At 36.7% G+C, this 17174-nt stretch overlaps 2 protein-coding genes and 1 pseudogene across 2 annotated transcripts in view; all 3 read left to right on the top strand.

Moving 5' to 3' along the window:
- On the top strand, positions 1-4590 carry LOC116141482 (annotated as a pseudogene).
- Positions 4591-4759: 169 nt separating this feature from the next.
- LOC116141481 (putative disease resistance RPP13-like protein 1) lies at positions 4760-6918 on the top strand. Its single transcript, XM_031426987.1, has 3 exons — positions 4760-5124; positions 5425-6761; positions 6848-6918. The coding sequence occupies exons 1-3, from the start codon at positions 4760-4762 to the stop codon at positions 6916-6918; spliced, it is 1773 nt and encodes a 590-aa protein (XP_031282847.1).
- Positions 6919-7999: 1081 nt separating this feature from the next.
- Positions 8000-17174, top strand: part of LOC116141465 (putative disease resistance RPP13-like protein 1) — a 27336-nt gene continuing 18161 nt past the window's right edge. Inside the window, exon 1 of the mRNA XM_031426972.1 lies at positions 8000-8041. The gene's annotated coding sequence lies outside the window, so the exon portion shown is untranslated. The remainder of the gene's footprint in view (positions 8042-17174) is intronic.

Genomic DNA, 17174 nt, shown 5'->3' with positions numbered 1-17174 from the left:
AGGGACATCTTCAACTGCCGTGTTCCAAAGACCACCTAGCACATGTTTGCCAACTGAGCTTGATGTTTGTGGGAGAGATGGAGATAAAGCTAAGATTCATGAAATGGTGTTGAAGGATGGACCAGGTAATGCCAACTTTCATGTTATACCAATTGTTGGCATGGGAGGAATTGGGAAAACAACGCTTGCTCAACTTGTGTATAATGATGAGACGCTAAAGGAACGTTTCAAACTAAAAGCATGGGTTTGTGTTTCTAATGACTTTGATGCTTTGAGAATTTCAAAGGCGATTCTTGAGTCGATTGATCTTTCACCTTGTGATTTAAAGGATTTAAATCCAGTGCAGGTTCGATTGAAACAAGAATTATCTGGAAAAAGATTCTTGCTTGTGTCAGATGATGTTTGGGAATTATGGTTTGTGGGAAGCCTTGAAGTCACCGTTTATGGCGGGAGCACCTGGAAGTAAGATAATTGTGACAACTCGGAGTGTAGATGTTGCGTTAACAATAGAGCCTGTTCAATACTATAGCTTGCAACTCCTATCAAATGATGATTGTTGGTCAGTGTTTGTGAAACATGCATTTGGGAGCAAAGATATTGGTACACAGTGAAATTTGGAATTAATTCGTGAGCAAGTTGTTGAAAAGTGTAGAGGTTTACCCCTAGCTGCAAGGACTCTTGGTGGCCTTCTGCGTTCTAAGCAAAGAGATGATGAGTGGCAAGACGTACTGAATAGCAAAATCTGGAATTTACCAGATGAAAGTGACATCCTTCCGGTGTTGAGATTAAGCTACCATCATCTTCCTTCACATCTAAAGAGATGTTTTTCTTATTGTGCAATTTTTCCAAAGGATTATGAATTTGAGGAGACAGAGCTTATTCATTTATGGATGGCAGAAGATCTTATTCAAGAGCAAAACGATGACAAGCAAATGGAAGATGTTGGTGGTGAGTATTTCCGGGATTTACTATCAAGGTCAATTTTTCAATCATCGAATAGTAAAAGTTCCAAATTTATAATGCATGACCTTATTAATGATTTGGCCCAATGGGTATTTGGAGAAACGAGTTTTAGATTGGAGGATGAATTTGGAGTAGTTAAGCTGCCGAAAGGTTTTGAAAGAGCTCGTCATTGTTCTTATACTTGTGGTCGATATGATGGAAAAAATAAATTTGAAATCTTTCACCAAGTTGAGTGCTTAAGAACATTCCTGGCAATAAATCAGCATTCTGATAGTTGCTATGTAACCAATATGGTTGTTTCTGATTTATTGCCGAAATTAAAAAAACTGAGGGTGTTGTCTTTAAAAAATTACTATATCTCTGAACTACCCAATTCAATACAAAGTTTGAGGCATCTGAGGTATCTTGATCTTTCTGGTACTGAGATTAGAGTTTTACCAGACTCAGTAACTTCACTATTAAACTTGCAAATTCTGATGTTAAGATATTGTTGTCATCTCTTAAAGCTGCCTTCCAACATAGGGAACCTGGTCAAACTACGCCATCTTGATATGAGAGATTCAAACTTAATACAGGACATTCCACTGGGAATCAAAGATTTGAAATGGCTACAAACATTGTCTAACTTTGTTGTGGGTAAGAATATTGGATCTAGATGTGGTTTGAAAGATCTGAAGAACTTAAAGTATCTTCGAGGGGAACTTTGCATCTCAAGATTAGAGAACGTGACTGATTCTCATGACATCAGTAGCGAAGCCATATTAAGTGATAAGAAGGGTTTAGAAGTGTTGTTGTTAGAATGGAGTTCTCTATTCAATGAGTCGCGTGATGAGGTGGCAGAAAAAAATGTACTTGACATGTTACGACCTCATAAAAATCTAAAAGAACTCACAATTAAATGCTATGGTGGCTCAAGATTTTCAACTTGGATAGAAGATCCATCATTCTCAAAGATAGTAGTCCTAAGATTGGAAAGGTGTGAAAGATGCACATCTTTGCCTTCACTCGGACTATTGAGCTCACTCAAAGACCTTACCATCACAGGGATTCCAAGACTGAAAATCATAGGTTCTGAGATGTATGGAAAGGGTTACTCAAAACCTTTTCAATCACTCGAGACTCTTTTTTTTAAGAATTTGCAGGAATGGCAGTACTGGAATCCCATCAGAGACAGTGAACATGTTAAAGTGCATCCTCAACTCCGCAAGTTATTGATTATAAACTGCCCAAAGCTCTCAGAAAGATTACCTGACCATCTTCCTTCGCTGGTGAAACTTATGATTCATAATTGTGCTCAGTTTGTAGTTTCATTCCCAAGCCTTCCCCTGCTGTGTGAATTAGACATAGATAGATGCCAAAAGATGGTATTCAGTAGTCTAATTGACTTCAAGTCACTAAAGTCTGTGACCCTTTCTAAGGTTTCAGCATTTGAAAATTGGTCAATGCCAGGCTTTGAGACAGTAAACTCTCTAAAAATTGTCAGCTGTGAAGATTTCATACCGTTACCGCAAGGGATGTATACCTTCACCTCCCTCAGGGAGCTACTTATCAGAGACTGCAATGCCCTAACATTCCTGCCTGATGTAATGAAGCACAACATGGCATCCCTTGAATGCTTGGAAATTGAAAGGTGCAATTCTTTAACATTCATTGCAAGAAGTCAGTTACCTTCATCTCTGAAAAAGCTTGGGATAAGGAATTGTACGGAATTGCGGCATTTGTTGAATGACAGAGAGGATGCCTCTACTTCTTCAAAAATGCACCAGGAGAATGTCAAGAACACCAACATTCCTCATCTTGAGTACTTATCCATCTCGGACTGCTCATCCCTTCTTGATTACTTGTTACCTGAGAAACTCACCCACCTTATTGTCAGTAAGTGCTCAAATCTGATAGCCTTGCCATCCAGAGGCCAGTTACCCGCTACACTCAAGCACCTTGAGATTTGGGATTGCTCAATTCTGAGAACCTTATCACAGGAAGGGCAGTTACCAAGAGCTCTTGAAAGCCTTCGAATTAATAACTGTCTGAAGTTGGAGTCAATAGCAGAGATGTTTTGTAATAATGCTTCCCTTGGATCTCTGCAGATTGTGAAATGTAAAGATCTTCAATCCTTACCTGAAGGCCTATGCAATCTTAGTTGTCTTCATGAGATTAAGATTTGGGATTGTCCAAGTCTTGTTTCATTCCCTCATGGAGGGCTTCCGAGTACCAATTTAAGAGTTTTCGAAGTCAGCAGATGTGAGAAATTTGAAGCTCTACCTGAGCACATGCACAACCTCTATTCTCTCCAGGAATTACATATCCGGGATTGTCCAAGGATCAAATCCTTTCCTGAAGAAGGTTTTCCGACAAATCTAACATCACTGATAATTTCAGATCTTAATATATATAAACCTTTGGTTGAGTGGGGGTTGCACAGATTAGCCTTTCTTCGAGAGCTTGAGATTGTTGGATGTTCAGATGCAGTATCCTTTCCAGAGGAGGAGCTAGAAATGATTCTGCCTTCCTCTCTGATTGGGTTGATCATTGCAGAATTTCCGAATTTGAGATACCTATCTTCAAAGGGTTTTCAGCACCTTGACTCTCTCGAACATTTGCAGATCAGAGATTGTCCAAACTTGGCATCCTTCCCAGAGGCTGGCCTGCCATCCTCACTTTTGCAATTACGAATTACTGCTTGTCCGTTGCTGAAAAAACAATGTATGAGCAACAAAGGGCAAGACTGGTCCAAGATAGCTCATATTCCTCGCGTTGAGGTGGACCGAAAATTCGTCTTCTGTCCATATGAAGATGAATAAGCTCTATTTCTTTTCAGGTCTGTCAATTTCGAACACCTAGAAGATTAGCTACTTTAACAGTGACTCATTTAAATGTTTATGACAACAGAGTGTTAATTATGTCACACATGGATGCAGCTAACTTATTTTCTTTTTAATGTATCAGATATGCTGAGGTAATTTGACTCGTCAAAGCTGATATGTTGAACTGTCAACTGAAATTGCTATTTTAAAGTAATGGCGATTAGTACTTTTATGTTATATCATTTGGGCTTGGCTAAGTTGAATTTAATAACTTGTGCTAGAAATTTGAAACGTTTTCTTGTTTCATCTTGCAGATTGGATCATAGATATAGGAAGTTTGAGAAGCTAAGTGTAAGATCTGAAGATCAGCATGATAGCTAGCATAAACCTAGTTGGAGGCCCAGTAGTCCAACATGTTGGTCATTTTTTGAAGCTTACTAGATGTGGATGGAGTATAATTCATATTGGTTTCTACTCAATGAAATACAGGCTAATAACAGAGCTGAAGCATTACCTTAGGCCAAGGACTGATAGAAGTAATGAATAGTGTCTGATTGTGAATATTGCTGATCAAGCTTGAAGCCATTGCCTTGTGCTAAGGACCTCTCAGAGATGTCCTGCATAGTTGTTTGATTGTAAAACAATCTGCAAGCTACATCAAAAATTTCATGTTCATTGCCTCAAAATTAAACAAAATGTTGTTTCCAACATTGCTAGCTACATTCATGGACAAGTTTAATTTTTTGAAATCTTTGTAGCGACAGAATTACCAGTTGAGATTGTTAAATTCTCTCCTAATGCAAGCTTGTAGTAAAAGAGAAGAATGACCACCGTTAGTAGTACCACCTATTGCTCATTTGCTGGAACAATTGTCAATTTCTTTTCCAGAATATGAATGCCTCTGAGTACTATTTATAGTAGTACCCATGAATGGAATCTCGCTAACCGAAACTATTTATGGGCGAGACGAAGATAAAGAGAAAATACTAGAAATGGTGTTAAGGGATGAAGTAAGTGATCATGCCAACTTTAGTGTAATACCCATCATTGGCACAGAAGGAGTTGGAAAAACAACACTCACTCGACTTGTGTATGATGATAAGGCAGTGGAAGACTTCAAACCAAGAGCCTGGCTTTCCCTCTACGAAGATTCCAATGTTTTCAGAATCTCCAAGGCCATTCTAGAGTCAATCACTTCTAAATCCTGCAGTCTAAAGGATTTAGATGAAGTGCTGGCTCAACTGGAAGAAGCAATTTTTGGGAGGAAATTCTTGTTTGTCTTAGGTGATGTTTCGACAGAGAATTATGGTTTGTGGGAAACTCTAAAGTCTTCGTTTATGGCTGGAGCACCGGCAGTGTAAATTTTGAATTCCACGTCAATCTCAGTACTCAACCTTTTATATTAGAGGTATTATCAGATGAAGCTTGCTGGTCCATGCTCAAGATGTATGGTTCGAGATTAATCCGTGAAAAAGTTATTGAGATGTGTAAAGGCTTACCCTTGGCAGCGAGTATTCTTCGTGGGCTTATAAAGTCTACGCAGGGTGATGAAAGGGAATATAATGCGAACACTAAAATATGGGAGTTAGCAGATGATATTGAGATTCTTCCCGTGCTAAAGTTAAGCTACCACTCTCTTTTCTTTATGTTTACAAAGATGCTTTATGTATTGTGCAATTTTACCTGACGACTATGAATTCGAAGAAAAGGAGCTTGTTCTTCTATGGATAGCAGAATGTCTAATTGGAGAAGCGCAAGGGGATGAACGAATTGAAGATATAGGTGGTAAGTTTTTCCAAGAACTATTGAAAAGATGTCTTTTCCAGCATTCAAGTAGTCACGCTTCTAAATATAGAATGCATGACCTTGTCAAAATTATGGCCCGATGGATTTATGGAGAAACAGAATATTCCAGGTCCGATGATGTGTTGGGGGTCAATGAGCAACGGGAAGAATTCAAGAAGACCTCTCATTCTGATACTTCCGCTCGGTCTGATGAGAAAAATATCTTTAAGTTATTCTATGATGTTGACAACTTACGAACATTTGTTCCTGGACTCATAAGTAATAATGATAACCATCACATTACTGATGCGCTTCTTTCTGATTTGCTACCAAAGTCCGAAAGATTGAGGGCGTTATCTTTGGCAACACATAGTATTACGAAGTTACCCAGTTTAGTTGAAGGTTTGAGATATCTAAGATATGTCAACCTCTCCAGCACTATGATCAGAACGTTACCTGATTCAATATGTTTGCTACCCATCTTGCAAATTTTGCTATTAAGGGATTGTTCTCATCTCGTAGAGTTGCCTTCCAATTTGAGGAAATTGATCAATTTATGGTATCTTGATATTACCGGTGTCAATTTACTTAGAGAAATGCCATTGGGAATGAAAGAGTTGACATGTCTTAGAACATTATTGAATTTTATTGTGGGCAAAGGTGTAGGATCTGATTTAAAAGATTTGGAGGACTTAAAATTTCTTGGTGAGCTTTACGTTTCAAGATTACAGAATGCAACTGGTTCACAAGATACAAAGGACTCCATATTAAAAGATAAGAAGGCTCTAAAAGTGCTGGTACTAGAGTGGGACTTTCAGTTGGATGACACAAGAGATGAGTTAGTGGAAGAAAATGTACTGGGCACGCTCCAACCTTACCAAAATCTGAAAGAACTCACAATCAAAGGCTACACTGGCACAAGATTTTCATCTTGGCTTGGAGATTCAACATATTCAAAAATAGTTGTGTTAACATTGAAAAGATGTGAAAGATGTAGAGTCTTGCCTTCACTTGGATGCTTGGGTTTGCTTGAACACCTTACTATTAAGGGAATAACAGGAATAAAAAGGATAGGTTCTGAGCTTTTTGGAAAAGATTGTTCAAGTCCTTTTAAATCACTGAAGACTCTTTGTTTTGAAGATTTGAAAGAATTGGAGAATTGGGATCCTGTTGAAGAAAATGAGCATGTTGAAATATTCCCTTGCTTGCGTGAGCTATCCCTTGTGAAATGCCCCAAACTCCATCGAAAACTACCTGAAATTCACTTTTTACTTTGTTTTAAACTTACAATTTAGGAATGTGGGGTATTAGAGGTTTCGTTCCCAAGCCTCTCACCGTATTGCGACGCAGAGGTAGACGGATGTAAGATGCATTGCGGAGAAGAATTTGACTTCACAGGCTGCTTTAAACGAATGCGGCAAGGTTGTCATTTTCTGGAACTACTTATGTTTTTAATTTTCATCTCAATATACTCTCTTTCTTACTAAATAACATTTTATCTCCTCAGCTATTTGAAATAACTTGCCTCAAAGCAGAGGCACATGAATGCACTATGCTGTCCTATACCTATGGATAGCCCTTTGACGATTATCTACTGTCTTCCTTTTTTTCTTTTTTTCTTTTTTTCTTTTTTTTGAATAAATGTAAAAGACTCTGTTTTCCTTTTTCATTTCCATCTATGCATTCACTTTTACTGGATAGCCCTTTGACGATTATATGTTTGCTTGTTTTTGTTAATGGATTAAGAATGTAGATTGGTTTTTTAATTTTTATGATGATATTATATTAGTCTTTCTTAAGGGTTGTTTTAATTTTAATTTATCAGATTCTAATATGTTGATCGAATTCTCCACTGGAAATACTGATTAAGTTGAATGAATATAATAACTTGTTACATTAGAAATTTGACAGCTGAATATAATAAAAATGGGAGGGCACTTCTAACTTGTATTCCTGTCAAGTTTGTTCATCCATCGGTTGGAAGGAGGTTTGGTGCATATTGATCGGATAAAAATCAAATCATACACCTAATTAATTTTACTAGTATCTATTGCAAGCATACCATGAAGCTTAGTTGTGAGGATCTTATTACGGAATCCAATATCAGATTAAAAACATTCTTATGATTTGGTATTATCCATCTTATGATTTGGTATTATTCATATTTAATAGAGTATTAAAAACATTCTTATGATTTGGTATTATTCATATTTAATTTGCTTGTCCTTTCCTTGTTGTTTAAGGCTTCTTGTGCTTTATAATCCATCTTTTCTAAACCATCCACGGTTAAAAGAATGAATTCCTTTATTATTCTCCACTGCGCCAATCACTTTTTCTTTTCCTTTTTCAAAAGTGTCAACAGGGTATTTTTTTTTCCATGGATATCTCCACCTCTCTTATCAAACTCTCAATAATTTCTCTTATTCTCTCTCTCATCACGCTCTTACCATCTCTCTCTCAAATTCTACTCTTGTTTTCTCAGTGTTAAGGTAAGCATAATATAGGAAAATTTAGGGTGCGTTTGGCATATTATTTCTATCCATATTCCTAATTCTATTCCCAAAATACTTGTTTGGCACATTATTTGAGAAATATTAGTATATTTTTTTATTATTTTTAGACCACTTATGTTTATTAATTTCATTAATTGCCCATAGAAAAAAAGTTTAAAAAGTTAATAAAAACACCTCCACCCACCCATACTCGCCAGATTCCGGCAACCACCGTCGGTGATAGTCGGAATCTGTCACAACGGCCTACACCATGACTGGAACTGGTTGGTAATTCACCAATCTGGCCTTCAGCGACGGCCAAATCTTGCCTATCGTTGACTGACAACTGACGGCCAGATCTAGACTTTTGCGGCCATCGACGGCCAGATCTGGTCATAGATCTGACCTTTTTCGACCAGATCTGTGGTGGATCTGGTTGGAAAAGGCCATATTGACGCCCTACCCGTCAGATCCGACCGGTCTATGTCGTAATGCCATTTTCTAGCTAGATCCCGACAGCGATGGCTGTTGTTGATTTTCGCAAGTGTACGAAATCGTGCAAGTAATAAAGTGTAAGAATACGGATGTCGAACCCAAGGGAATTACTAATACCAAGTACCAATTAAACTATCCTATTACTATTTGATTAATCAGATTTTCAGAATGATTCAATGAAAAATAAAACAACTTAGAAACAAAAATGAAAAAAAGAGACTTTTATTAACACTTTAGTAGGAAATCAATATGATTAAACCTAGGGCATAGATTTCACACCAATTTAATCCTATGCATTGATATTTATCGTTAACCCAATTANGTGGATGACATAAATCACACTCTATATAAGGTTTTTTCCCTTTGTATTTAGGATTGTGATTTTGCCCCTTCTGTGTGTTCTGCGCATACAATGCAGTGGTCACATCTGAACCAACATTAGCCCCCGATAGAATCCTTTGGCTTTTTATCTTGATTAACAATAGAGTATGCTTGCTTGACTGAGGGCAATGGCGACATCGGAAGGATTTGACTTCTTACCATGGAATAAGTGTCATTTAACCCCATTAGAAATTGCAGCAACCTCTGTTGGCTTAATGTTCAAGGTACGCCTTAGCTGATATACTATTTGGTGGTGGTAATCTAATTAACGAGCTCAGTTCATCTCACAATGCTTTTAGTTTGTTATAATAAATGGCTATAGACATAGTACCTTGTGTGAGATTAACAATCTCCCAGTGAATCCCATAAATTCTAGTTCCATTCACCTTATGGTACTGCTCCTGTAGGTCCTGCCACACCTGATATGCACTGGTGGAATAAACAATTCCGTTAAAGATCTCCTTTGAAACTGTGTTGAAGATCCAAGCCAGGACTAGTGAATTGCATCTTTCCCATTGTGCACCTAAATTCGAATCAGATGGTTTCTTGCATGTGTCATCGACAAAACCCAGCTTATTCTTAGCCGTAAGTGAGACTGTCATGGCCTTGCTCCAGATGCCATCATTGTTCTCCTGTGAGTTGTTCTATTACCAGTACCGACCCTGGAGTATCCGATGAGTGAATGTAGAGTGATGAGTTCGTATCTGTAGGATTCATTGTCGATTCACAACTGGAATTCATCATCTTATACGATTACCGTGTAAAACATAAATCTGAGCTTACTTAGCTGATTGTCGAACAAATTGAGAATTGAGCTGAGCAAAATTTTGAAAAGATCGAGAGCTGAAACAAAAATCGAACAGATCAAGAGCCAATTGCTGAATAGATTGAAACTTAAACTAATTATGAATTGAATCAGTTGAATCAAAGGAATGGACGAGCTATTCAAGCATTTCTCGAACAATAATGGACGAACTAAATGAGCATTTCTAGAAGACCAAACCCTAGTGCTCTGATACCAGAAAAGATTTTCAGTCGAGAGAAATTTGTGAAAAAGGAAAATTTTATTCACTGTCGAAATATTATTACAATGCATTCTTCTTAAGTAAAACTCTTAGCTTTTAACTCTAGTAAACTTTACTCAACTAAATCAACTAATTTCAGCTAACTATAGTTACAATTAACCCATTCTGTTACATCACTAAAACCAGCTTAAATCAGCTAAAATTTCTGTTGACTACTAGTCAACATTGGACCGATGAGCTGGAAGCAGAAGCTAAGCTAAGTGAGATGAGATGCTGAGTTGAATATATCTTCAATAGTTGGTTCTAGTTTCTGAATTTTAATGCGTGAAAACAAAAGAAGAGATGAATTTGTTTACAAAACAGAATTGAAACTCTGTAGAAAAGCAGAGAGGAAAGCAGAGAATAAAACACAAAAAAAACATTGCAGAACAGAGTACTCTGTAATTACATCAGAGTATTCCTTTATTTACAAGACACTATAACATTTTTTACTTGTTTCAGATGACAACCGTAGCACAGATTGTAAATTGGGAGTCCTCCATTTCTCCTTTTATGGCTGGAGCACAGAAAGGATTTTTCAGATTTTCTGCTTCTCTTTATATATTGCTGGCTTGCATGCTATCTCATCGAAGGGAGAGCGAATGGGAAGATATAATGAGCAACAAAATCTGGAATGTATCATATGAAAATAATAAACCTTAAAACGAGGTCATGTCAACAGGTGAGCTTAAGCTAGACAATCTACTGGTCAAGTGATCTGTTGCCCCGAATCTATTATCCAATTTAGTTTCATCAAGGCAAGATAAGAGTGATGTAGTTGTGCATCTGGTGTGTATGTACTTGATTAGCTATTGACTTGTTCTTTGATCCATTCTTCCTTTGTAATTAGCTGGAAACCATGAATTTTGTAACATGTACCCATTGTGAACTTCATGTGTTGGTCAAGAGGGATGATAGCAGGTTTGGCACATGATAAACTAGTAGTAGAAATTAATTCTAAAGCATATTTAAACTGACAGATGGATATCCCTTTAGTAGACCCTGCCACCTCTAGACCAAGAAAATATTTGAGCAACCCTAAATCTTTGAGGTTAAAATTAGAGTGAAGCAGCTGCTTGGCATTATCTATTAAGGCAGAATTACTACTAGTGATGACTATATCATCAACATAGACCAGATACACCACAATTTGATTACCATGTCTCTTAACAAACAAAGAATAATCTGATTTCAATTTGGAAAATCCTCTTCTAATTAAAGCAGTAGTAATCTTAAAGTTCCAGGCCTTGGAAGCGTGTTTGAGCCCATATAAAGACTTGTGAAGTCTGCAAACAACATTCTATCCAAATGGTTTATGAAAACCTTGAGATAAAGACATAAAAATCTCCTCAGTTAAGTCACCTTGTAGAAAGGCATTATCAACATCAAGATGATACAAGGGCCAATCATTAACGGAAGCTAGAGAGAGTATAGTTCTTACTGTTACCATTTTAACAATAGGGGAAAATGTTTCCTTATAATCAATTTCAGTCTATTGTGTGTAACCTTTTGCCACCAACCTAGCCTTATACCTGTCAAAAGTACCATCAGCATTAAATTTCAACTTGTACACCCATTTACACCCAATTGGAGTCTTACCATGAGGCAAAGTGACCAATGACCAGGTATGATTGTCCTTTAAAGCTTTTATTTTCTTTGACATAGTTTCTACCCATTCTGGATCTTTGGAGGCTTAGGAAAAGCTAACTGTTTCAGTTAAAGAAGAAATTTTGCTAAGTCAGGCTTGATATTTGGGTGAAATGTGAGTGTAATCTATGTTACCTGAAATAGGATATTTCACAAGGTGAGCTTGTGATGAAGAGGAAAGTGTAGGGCAATGAAAATCTGTAGTCTGTATAGGTGGCTTGCTGATTCTAGTTGATTTCCTTAAGGGTACAGGATGAGATTGTCTCAAATTTTTAGGTTCAGGAGGTGCATTTGGTCTAGAAGGTGAACTATATGATTCAGATATAGTGGGTGAACTAGAGGTCACAGTTCAATCTGTTTGTTGTCCTGGAAGGTTATCCATATGTATGCAAGGCTGTCCAGTATGTGTATCTAAGGAATCTACATCTAAAAATGAATCTGATGTGAAAATAGACATATCTGAAGTTGACCATTTGAAGGGAAAAATGTGTTCGTGAAAGGTGACATCCCTAGTAGTTTGGATAGTATGATCTTGTAAATTGTACAGCAAATATCCTTTTTTATCCAAAGAGTATCCTACAAACACACATGGAATAGACCTAGGGGAAAATTTATCTTTGGCAGTAAGAATTGTATAGTAAGCTAAGCAACCAAAGACTCTTAAGTGTGCTATTGAAGGAGGCTTGCTAAAGAACTTTTCAAATAGGGAAAAACCTTTTAACACAATGGTTGGACATCTATTTGTCAAATAAACTGCTATTTGAACACAGTGGCCCCAAAGAGAATACGGTAACTCGGACTGAAATTTCAAAGCCCTAGCAACTTGTAAAATATGCCTATGCTTTCTTTCCACAACATCATTTTGTTGTGGAGAGTAAACACATTAACTTTGGTGTTGAATACCTAGTTCTTTCAACAAATCATGACAGCTTTTATTGAAAAATTTTAAACCATTGTCGGATCTAATGCATTTAGGTGTTATATGATATTGATATCTGACCATAGTCAAGAAATGTTTGGGCATTTGAAAAACATCATATTTAAATTGCATCAAGAAAATCCATGTTACTCTTGTAGAATCATCCACAATTGTAAGAAAGAATCTTGCATTACTAAAAGTGGATACCTTATAGGGTCCCCATACATCCATATGCAAAAGATCAAATGCTAATTTTGAAACACTTTGACTTAATGGAAAAGGTATTCTGGTTTGCTTTGCCAGTGGACAAATTGAACAATGTGAAAAATTGTCAACTGGCAAAGTTTTGATCATCTATTTTAGAACAAGATTTGGGACATGGCCCAATTTTTTATGCCAAACATGAAAATCAGAACATGCCCTAGAACTAGGAATTGAAACTTTATTCATTACTGCATTACAAACCCCATTTGTAGAAAGCATTTTGGCCAGGGTATGAATGTTAGAGTTGGGTGAATATGACTGTATGAAAGGCGCATGAAAGTACAAGCCTTGAAAGTTTTTACCAATCCCCTTCAACTTGCCACTTCAGAGGTCCTGGATTAAGCAAAAATCAAGGTAAAAGGTAATTGCACAATATTGGGTGAAGTGTATTTTGATAATGAAAACATAATATACTTGAAATCTGGTAAATGCAACACATGATCAAGACTAATTTTATCATCTACCTTAACAGATCTAGTGTGCCTAATCCTAGTTTTTGTTCCATTTGGTGGGCCAACATAAGTATTTGGATTAGAGGTCATGTCAATAGGTGAGCTTAAGTTAGACAATCTACTGGTCAAGTGATCTGTTGCCCCTGAATCTATTATCCAATTTACAGTTTCATTAAGGCAAGATAAGAGTGATGTAGTTGTACCTGCTACATTAGCCAATGCTGAGACGTTTTCTTTTCCAAGCAATTGAAGAAGCTGTTAATATTGTTCTGCCAATAGAATTGTTCCAAGTGAACTTGAACTCTTTGATGATTCCACAAGAGTGTTAGAGGCAGAAGTTATTTGTGCATCAGGCTGTTTATGTACTTGATTAGCTATTGACTTGTTCTTTGATCCATTCTTCCCTTTGTAATTAGCTGGATAACCATGAATTTTGTAACATGTATCCCATTTGTGCCCTGGTAGATGACATAAATCACACTCTATATAAGGTTTTTTCCCTTTGTATTTAGGATTGTGATTTTGCCCCTTCTGTGTGTTCTGCGCATACAATGCAGTGGTCACATCTGAACCAACATTAGCCCCCGATAGAATCCTTTGGCTTTTTATCTTGATTAACAATAGAGTATGCTTGCTTGACTGAGGGCAATGGCGACATCAGAAGGATTTGACTTATTACCATGGAATAAGTGTCATTTAACCCCATTAGAAATCGCAGCAACCTCTGTTGGTTTAATGTTCAAGGTACGCCTTAGCTGATATACTATTTGGTGGTGGTAAGCTAATTAACGAGCTTAGTTCATCCCACAATGCTTTTAGTTTGTTATAATAAATGGCTATACACATAGTACCTTGTGTGAGATTAACAATCTCCCAATGAATCCCATAAATTCTGGTTCCATTCACCTTATGGTACTGCTCTTGTAGGTCCTACCACACCTGATATGCACTGGTGGAATAAACAATTCCATTAAAGATCTACTTTGAAACTGTGTTGAAGATCCAAGCCAGGACTAGTGAATTGCATCTTTCCCATTGTGCACCTAAATTCGAATCAGATGGTTTCTTGCATGTGTCATCGACAAAACCCAACTTATTCTTAGCCCTAAGTGAGACTGTCATGGCCCTGCTCCAGATGCCATAATTCTCGGTGCCTGTGAGTTGTTCTATTACCAATACCGACCCTACACAAATCTGAGCTTACTGAGCTGATTGTCAAAGAAATTGAGAATTGAGCTGAGCAAAATTTCATAAAGATCGAGAGCTGAAACAAAAATCGAACAGATCGAGAGCCAATTGCTGAATAGATTGAAACTTAAACTGATTATGAATTGAATCAGTTGAATCAAAGGAATGGACGAGCTAATCAAGCATTTCTCGAACAATAATCGACGAACCAAATGAGCATTTCTAGAAGACCGAACCCTAGTGCTCTGATACCAAAAAAGATTTTCAGTCGAGAGAAATTTGTGAGAAAGGAGAATTTTATTCACTGTCGAAATATTACAATGCATTGTTCTTAAGTAATACTCTTAGCTTTTAGCTCTAGTAAACTTTACTCAACTAACTAACTCAACTGATTTCAGCTAACTATAGTTACAATTAACCCATTCTGTTACATCACTAAAACCAGCTTAACTTTCTGTTGACTAATAGTCAACATTGGACTGATGAGCTGGAAGCAGAAGCTAAGCTAAGTGAGCTGAGATGCAGAGTTGAATGGAAGCAGAGAATAAAACACAAACAAAACATTACAGAACAGAGCACTCTGTAATTACATCAGAATATTCCTTTATTTACAAGACGCTAACATTTTTTACATGTTTCAGATGACAACCGTAGCACAGATTGTAAATTGGGAGTCCTCCATTTCTCCTTTTATGGCTGGAGCACAGAAAGGATTTTTCAGATTTTCTGCTTCTCTTTATATATTGCTGGCTTGCTTGCTATCTCATCGAAGGGAGAACGAATGGGAAGATATAATGAACATCAAAATCTGGAATGTATCATATGAAAATAATAAACCTTAAAATTTCCTCGTAACATGATGCATGAGACGATGTTAGTTGTTGGGATCAGGGAATCATCATTTTATTATTAATGAAGAAATAAGTCTTAATAAATATTTCTGACTTCCAAATGCTTAGTTGACGCTTGTGCGAGCTTTCCGTTGTAAAATGGCTGATGAGCTTTCTTCATTGAAGAAACTTACAATTCAGGAATGTGGAAAGTTAGTGGTTTCATTCTCATGAAGCCTTCCAAGCTTTTACCAAGCAGAAGTTGATAGAAGAAAGGTGCTGTGCGGCATTGAAATTTGACTCTATGACACTGGACAAATATTTCAGGAGTTGGGTAATTGATGAAGGTAAGAATATCTTTATCTAAACTCTTTGATCTTCTTCTTTTCATGCCAATTAATAAATGCTCTTGCTTCTTGAAATAAATAATCTTTCTGTTTTATGTAGGCCAATCTTATCGGAGATCCAGAGGGCTTAAAACCAGACATAATTGAGCCCTAGAGCGGAACAGAGTGCTTGAACTAATGAGTAATTTGCTCTTGAGACAGCACACAACAAAGTGGGCGGTGATAATGAATCAAAAGGCGATATCGAATCGATCAATTCAGATTTTCAGACTGTATACACATTTTTGTTCGCCAGGTTTAGACCTTCATCAACTTCAGCTGTATTTTACTTTACAATTTCCATATTTCCGAGACTATCTTATTGGAAAATTGTTTTAATGAGTAAAAACACAAGAAAGGTGAGTTTGTGTACAAAACAGAAGTGAAACTCTGTAGAAATGAGGGGAAGCAGAGGATGGGTCTAAAGTCTATTTTTTTTCTTTTTTCTTTTGTATTTTCCAACACCACAAATAGTTTACCATACCTAAAATTGCATCCAATAAGTTGCTTTATTCTAATATTCAGTTGAATTCAAACTGTCTAACCTCATAGTAGATAACTGAAACTAATAAAATACTAACAAAAGAGTCGAGCAGAGGACTGTGTAATTACACGTGTGTCTCTTGTGTTACACGACATTAGCATTATCCAATCCAAGACCGGCAGCTGCAAGGCCCCATGAATTATAAAACAAATTTCTTTTTTCACACCAGTCTATCATTTTGTAATCTAACAAGTAACGAATTATAAATTATTAATAATAATGATAATCATAAAATCTTTACACATCTGTCATCAAATCGTGTCTAGTGTTTACAACAAGAAGTCAACAAATCTAAGATTTCTTTTTCCCCATTTTATTGCACAAGTTTAATACTAGGTTCTGATCAAATAATTTCTTACTTCTTGTTCTTGGGTCATTTGATCGAAAGTCCACACGGTTTTAGTTTTAATTTATAAAGAGAATCAAACGAGCTCATCAGATTAATTGACATATTCTATATATAAAAATCCACATGGAAGAACGAAGATTAAGATTGGAGACATTCTTTATTTCTTCAAAACTATTTTTTCCCACATTAATTTCTTAACTTATCACATATTATTATATGACACAGCTTGTTCATGGTATATCACAAATTTCTTATGTAAAAATATACCATCTCTCTTCTTCTGTCTTCTTCTCTGAGAAAACTCTAACTCTCTCAAAAATATCCAAAATTCAATCTGACACTAGCCCTTGAACTACCGGCTTCAACTCTACAAAAGTTTTCTAACTTTGACACTTGGTAGCCCCTCATTCGTCGGCAATCAAATTACCCATCTTGTAAATAGTAAAAAATGTTAACTCAAACCGGAGAGGCTGCCAGGTCCCGATTGGACCAGTCCAAGTGGCCAGTCCAGTCCTAGTTTTAAAATGGTGAGTTACTGCACAATCAAAATATGCAGTTTCATTTGTTTAAGAAGGGAAGTTTAGCTTTCTGAAATATTCTTAAAGGCATTC

The sequence above is a fragment of the Pistacia vera genome, unplaced genomic scaffold, assembly GCF_008641045.1.
Source record: "Pistacia vera cultivar Batoury unplaced genomic scaffold, PisVer_v2 Contig4, whole genome shotgun sequence".
Lineage (NCBI taxonomy): Eukaryota > Viridiplantae > Streptophyta > Magnoliopsida > Sapindales > Anacardiaceae > Pistacia > Pistacia vera.
This window is presented reverse-complemented; position numbering and strand designations above follow the sequence as displayed.

What these genes read in the sequence shown, in the direction of transcription:
- LOC116141481 (XM_031426987.1), top strand. Translation starts at nt 4,760, where the DNA reads ATGGTGTTAAGGGATGAAGTAAGTGATCATGCCAACTTTAGTGTAATA. An exon ending in ATGGCTGGAGCACCGGCAGT is followed by an intron (nt 5,125 to 5,424) that starts GTAAATTTTGAA and finishes ATGTTTACAAAG; the next exon opens with ATGCTTTATGTATTGTGCAA. An exon ending in TGAAATATTCCCTTGCTTGC is followed by an intron (nt 6,762 to 6,847) that starts GTGAGCTATCCC and finishes CTTACAATTTAG; the next exon opens with GAATGTGGGGTATTAGAGGT.